Raw genomic sequence first — 6,026 nt, forward strand, 5'->3', positions numbered from 1 at the left:
CATGTTCAAGTATTTTTAAAGTAAAAAGACATAAACCATTAGTATCTTGAAAGATCTTGAACATAATACAGGCAGGGGGTAGAGTTCAGAGGACAATTTATTTCAACATTAGCTGTATTTCTCTCAATGCTTTCAGCCATGGCCTTATTTACAAAACTTTAACCTGTATGCAGGTTTACTGTGGTATACATCCTTGCTGGTCTGTGCTTTATCATGCTTTCACTTTGTGTCACTACAACTATGTTTTAATCACTGTTTACCACAGTCAAACTATATAAGGGAATACTCTTTGTTTTAAGGCTGCTATTTAAAGGCTGCGTTTCATTTAGGTTTGAAAGCAAGAAACTTTTCTTGAGTGTTGCTGAAAACTTTAATGAACACCAAACTGTGTCTGAGGTAACAGCCCAATGTGTCTCTTTGTGAACGTGGCAATACTGCACTCCTTCCTGCTGGCCTTGTCTTCCCTTTCGCACGTGAGACCTGCAACCCAGCGTCCAGAGATATATTCTCTACAGCTACAATCCAAACAAGGGACTCAAGTTGCACAGTATCTGCAAACAGGACAGGGTTTTTTTTAAAAAAAAATTTTTTTTTTTAATTTGACCAATAAAATGTAATAAAGCTATAGAAGTTACCGACTGGGAATAATGCATTAATACCTAAAGCCAAGCAAAGGCCTTTCCTAGGCCCTGGTTGAGCTGTGTCTTCTCATTGCTTGTTTTGAGAACACTTTGTTCTAACTTGTTATTGAAGTACACGCAACCATAAACACATTAATATTAACTAGCCATTGATTGTTACTCACAGGGAAAGTCAAAGCTTACTGAACCAAATACATAGATAGGAACCTTGCCAGAGAATGTTTGCTTCAGACACAGCCATGCTAAATCACTGCAAAGCCTACCACTGCACTGCCTCTTATATAACACACTGCTGTGCTTGTGCAGGGCATGAAGAAATACACATAGTGATTTTTTTTTTTTTCCCCACCTGAAACATTACATATTTTCAATAGCCAGATGTCAGTAAATATTCAAAGTACGTCAATGTCAATTTAAATGGAATTAATAGGTAAAAGTCTGAGGAGATGTTTAACAATTCAGGTATGTACATTACTGGTTACTCTTCTATCAAGCAGATTATAATTTGGCACAAATAGTTCCCATTAAAGTCCATGATGCTTGGCTGGGCTGGGAACATGCTGTATAATATTATCTACCAGTACAGTGTAACAGGCAATATTCAGAAAGCAAGCATTGACCACCGTTCTAAGTTTGCACTATTTTTTGTGAAGCTAAACTCTAACTGCTACAGCAATAAACAGTAACCCATGGGACTATGTGTTAGGAGTACTTACCCACAGTTTAAAAATATGCTCATATTTTAATACAAAAAATAAAAATGTTTTTAATGACAGCCATTTTAAACAAAGGATGTTTGGTATCGTCAAAACTCTTAGTCGTTACAATCGTGTGGAGTTACCCTCTAATGTAAACCCTAACGTAGTTGTTTGTGTCTAAATGAGTTGCAGCCTTGAAGTGGGTGTAAGTGTGTTTGCAGCAGGAAATGGAAAAGACAAGCTATCTTTAGAATAAGAGTGTATCATCTTGAACCAGCATTCTTCAAATCAACATCTTTAAAAATAATAAACATGGGAGGAAAAGATCTAACACTAAACACCAGCATTCTGTCATACCTGAGTCCTCTAGTATTTATCTTTCTGAAACATATTTTTATGCTTTGTTTTACTTTGCGTACTCGAGCATTTCTATTTCAGAAGATGAAGCAGCTGTCTTTCTCTATACTGAGAAAGAGTGTGTGCTCTGTTGTGTTTATTGTGCGGATGCCCTTGCTGCTGTAAATCAAGTTTGTCTTTATGTCGGGATTATCTGAATGTTGCTTGACTGAACACTGGGATACACTGGGCTAGGGCCCTCTACATGTGTTACATAGAGTGTATAGGCAGGTGGGATATTAAGGGTCCCTTTTTCAAATCTTTATCTAAAGTGCCAGCAAAGGGTGGCACTCTGCATGAGTGTAACTTGGGTTAAAAGATTAAGGAAGGTAAATAACCCCCCACCCAGGGAATAAGCCTGTGTGCTGTTGATTTATCTACCCCCAGTTTCCTTCAGTTTAATATGAAATATTCACTGGAAACAGCAAGGAAACTTACAATAAAAACTAGAACTAACTGAGCAATCTTGTAATAGTCTAAAAACATATTTTGGCCATGCTTCAGCCAATATATGTGAAGTAATTCTTTACTATTGATTTATCTTTAGCAATGTTTAGATTAACGAGAACATATTCATTCATAGAGGAACTGAATAAGTGCTACTGCGTTGATGATCCGCAGTGACGTGGGTGTGTGTATATATATATAATGGTAATATTTAAAGACGATTCTGTTTACCATTGATATATCTACATGCTGGTTTGCTACAAGATGATATAACTAACCTTGCTGGAACCACAGACTACCTTGAATAAAACCGCTTGTAGGTGCAATGTGCTTTTCAAGGCTTCTTTCATTACAGTTCTATTTTGGCCTAGATTGGATTTCATTACCAGTATTTTGCATCAAGCTCGTGTCTCGGCTTGGCAGAAGATAGGCTGTAACAGTTGCATATTTGAATAACAGCCATTCTTACCCCAAGAAAATAACTACTGATATTACTTCCCCTTTGCCCAGAACTATAAAAATATGTATGCAAGCAAACACATGACTGTAACCAGTAAATTAAAAAAATGAAGTACTTTTATCAGTGGGGAAATAACAGTTTATAACTGACAGGTAGTCTGGAATGAAATGCTACAGGAACACCCATACAATACCATCTGCTGTGCAACACTGAACTGGAGTGTTCAAATCTGACAGTGACTTTAAGTTGAAGGCTTGGGCAAACATCACATTTTGTATTGAATACATTGGGTAAGGAATGTACAATAACTAAATACGATAGCTTAGTGTACCTGGATGTGGGATCATTAGACCAATATTAGACCAATATTTATTTTTTTCTGTGTTACAAGCTGAATATCGTATAGTTGTATATTGTGGGATCACCCAAGTCTAACCTCCTGTCCAGGCACTTATACTGGTGGGATACATTTTGATATATTTTATGTGTGTTTTTGTTACTGTTTGCACTATTTGTGCACTTGAATAAATGTGATCCGCAGTGAGGCGGATATGTATATATATATATATATATATATATATATATATATATATATATATATATATATATATATATATATATATATATGGTAATATTTACCATTGATATATCTACATGCTGGTTTGCTACGAGATGAGCTGAACTTTATGGAACCACAGACTACCTTGAATGAAACCGCTTATATAATATCCCGGCCTGGAACATTTGGTTGTGGAGTGGTCCCTAACTTATGATCATTGCATCTAACTGCAGTTTCTTGTCTATCTTTCAATACTAGTACGAACAGTAGTTTCATCTGGGCAAATTGTGATAATGCCAATCGCTTTGCCAGTGGAGATGTTGGTGATGAGATATTGGGAGACAGTGGGTAAGATAGCACTATTACGACTACTACTTTTTTCCAACACGGCACAGAGAGGGCTAGACGTGTAGGCAACATGAGCAAGGTTTCCAGAGACACCCTCTATGAGGCTCCCCGGGAGGTGCTGCAGGGGTCCCAGCAGAAGCAGCGCAAGTTCCTGGAAATGGTGGAGCTGCAGATCAGCCTGAAGAACTACGACCCCCAGAAGGACAAATGTTTCTCGGGCACTGTCAGACTGAAGACCACTCCCCATCCCAAGTTCTCAGTCTGTGTCCTGGGAGACCAGCAGCACTGCGATGAAGCCAAGGCAGAAGACATCCCTCACATGGACAATGAGGCGCTCAAGAAACTCAACAAGAACAAGAAGCTGGTCAAGAAATTTGTTAAGAAGTATGATGCTTTCCTGGCTTCAGAGTCTCTGATCAAGGAGATCCCTCATATCCTGGGACCAGGGCTTAACAAGGCTGGCAAGTTCCCCTCCCTGCTCACCCACAACAATAACATGAGCACCAAGGTGGACACGGTGATGTCCACCATCAAGTTCCAGATGAAGAAGGTACTGTGCCTGGCTGTGGGGGTGGGCCATGTGAAGATGACAGAAGAGGAGCTGGTATACAACATCCACCTGTCAATCAACTTCCTGGTGTCTCTGCTCGAGAAGAACTGGCAGAATGTGAGAGCCCTGTACATCAAGAGCACCATGGGCGCCCTGCACTCACTGCCTTGAACGAATAATAAACTACAGATTCAAGTCCAAAAAAATACTACTACTACTACTACTACTACTACTACTAATAATAATAATAATAATAATAATAATAATAATAATAATAATAATAATAACTATTTTTATAAACAAATTGTATAACTTCAATTTTCAGTATTGCTTACTCAGATATATAACAAAAGACGTGTTTTTGAAAGTTTTTTAAAGAAATCTGTCATGCCGCTATCTTGCTTTACACACAAACACCATTTTTGAAAAAGTCAGTTGTACTGACAAAGGGATGATGCTTGTCAACTTTGAGGTTAATCAGCTAAACTGTGTTCAGCTGGAGCGGTTTTAAATTTAAGAATGAAACGTAGGTCTGGTTTTGATCTTGTTTTACAAAAGAACATAATTTTGCCACATTTAAATTCCATTGTCCCCAGGATGATGCCTGCCAAGTTAAGAGTTAGTTGTTTAAATGGTTTGCAAACAGAAGCAGTTTGATGTTTGGGTGCGTTTTGGCAAATTTGGTGGAAGCCATTTTGATAGTAAAATTTATCGCAGCAACTTCTACTTCACAAACTTGAAGCGGCTTTGGTTGCTGATGATATATGCAAAGTTTCAGATCAATCCTTCCCAAGAAGATGATTTTGAAAAAAATTTTTCCAAAAAAATGCATCAAGCCGCCATCTTGGTTGATGCAGGAGCGCAGTATTGTTTGCATCTGAACTGAAATCTACACTAGGAGATACCTGCCAATGATTACACTGCATGCGAACAGGAGCAGTTTACAGTTTTGGGAGGAAAAACGACAATAATAATACCAATAAAAATATTATAATCTTTACAATAACAATAGGCTTGGCTTGGAAGCCTAATGAAAAAAGGCTAGAAGAAAATATTTAATATCACACATTTAACGTATGCGTGCATAGTTCTTGAAAAGCACATGCATTATATTAAAATATCAGAGCATTTGGTGTGAAAGTTGGACTAGATGGAATGCAAACCTCGTTTCTCAGATAAAGATTGCAAGGGTTGCAAAGCATCCTTACGGAACAAAAACATATTTTCATATATTAAGAAATATAATTTATTATATTGATTAATATATTTAAATATATTAAAGATTACAGAATGTATTGTAAAATATATACCAATATATTTTAATTGTATAGTACAATATATAAATCATACTCTAATATTAGTTTTTTTTTTTTTACATGTGAATACTTTTAAAGTAGTTAGTAGTTATACACATGCAAAAAACAACAAATAAACATTCAAAAATATAAAAAAAACCTGAAGACTAAAATGACAATATATTGTATGTCAATATAGTTACAAAATATATTTTCCTTCCATAAGGGCATAGGAAAGCAAACACATCTGATGAATATAACCCTGGTCACAGGTTGCATCATAGGATTGTCAGACCTCATCCCAAATACATATTGATGAATGAAGATGCTGCTTTTATGTTTGAAGGCAGTGGATTCTAAGATGCCTGATCTACAAAGCCAAGTTGGTCCTTATTAGATCTCATTTGGGGGATTTTAAGTGTAAGCACGTCATTTGATCTTAGTGTATAGGTAGAGTCACATGTCTGTAAAAGAGATGTAAGGTAACTTGGAACATTTCCAATTTCCAGTGCCCATCTTATTAAACTAAATAGAAACAAACGAGAGCGCCTTTTATTCTGCAAAATGAACCACACTAAATGCTCGCTCCCTCTCTCTCTCGCTCTCTCTCACTCTCTCGCTCACTCTCTCAC

The 6,026-nt window shown here is 37.0% G+C and overlaps 1 protein-coding gene across 1 annotated transcript; it reads left to right on the top strand.

Annotated features, from left to right (window-relative positions):
- The first annotated feature begins 3,608 nt into the window (after nucleotides 1-3,608).
- On the top strand, nucleotides 3,609-4,270 carry LOC121317884 (60S ribosomal protein L10a-like). The gene has a single exon (XM_041253979.1). The coding sequence runs from the start codon at nucleotides 3,620-3,622 to the stop codon at nucleotides 4,268-4,270; it is 651 nt and encodes a 216-aa protein (XP_041109913.1). The 5' UTR covers nucleotides 3,609-3,619.
- Nucleotides 4,271-6,026: the final 1,756 nt, after the last annotated feature.

This window comes from Polyodon spathula, chromosome 7 (genome assembly GCF_017654505.1).
Source record: "Polyodon spathula isolate WHYD16114869_AA chromosome 7, ASM1765450v1, whole genome shotgun sequence".
Lineage (NCBI taxonomy): Eukaryota > Metazoa > Chordata > Actinopteri > Acipenseriformes > Polyodontidae > Polyodon > Polyodon spathula.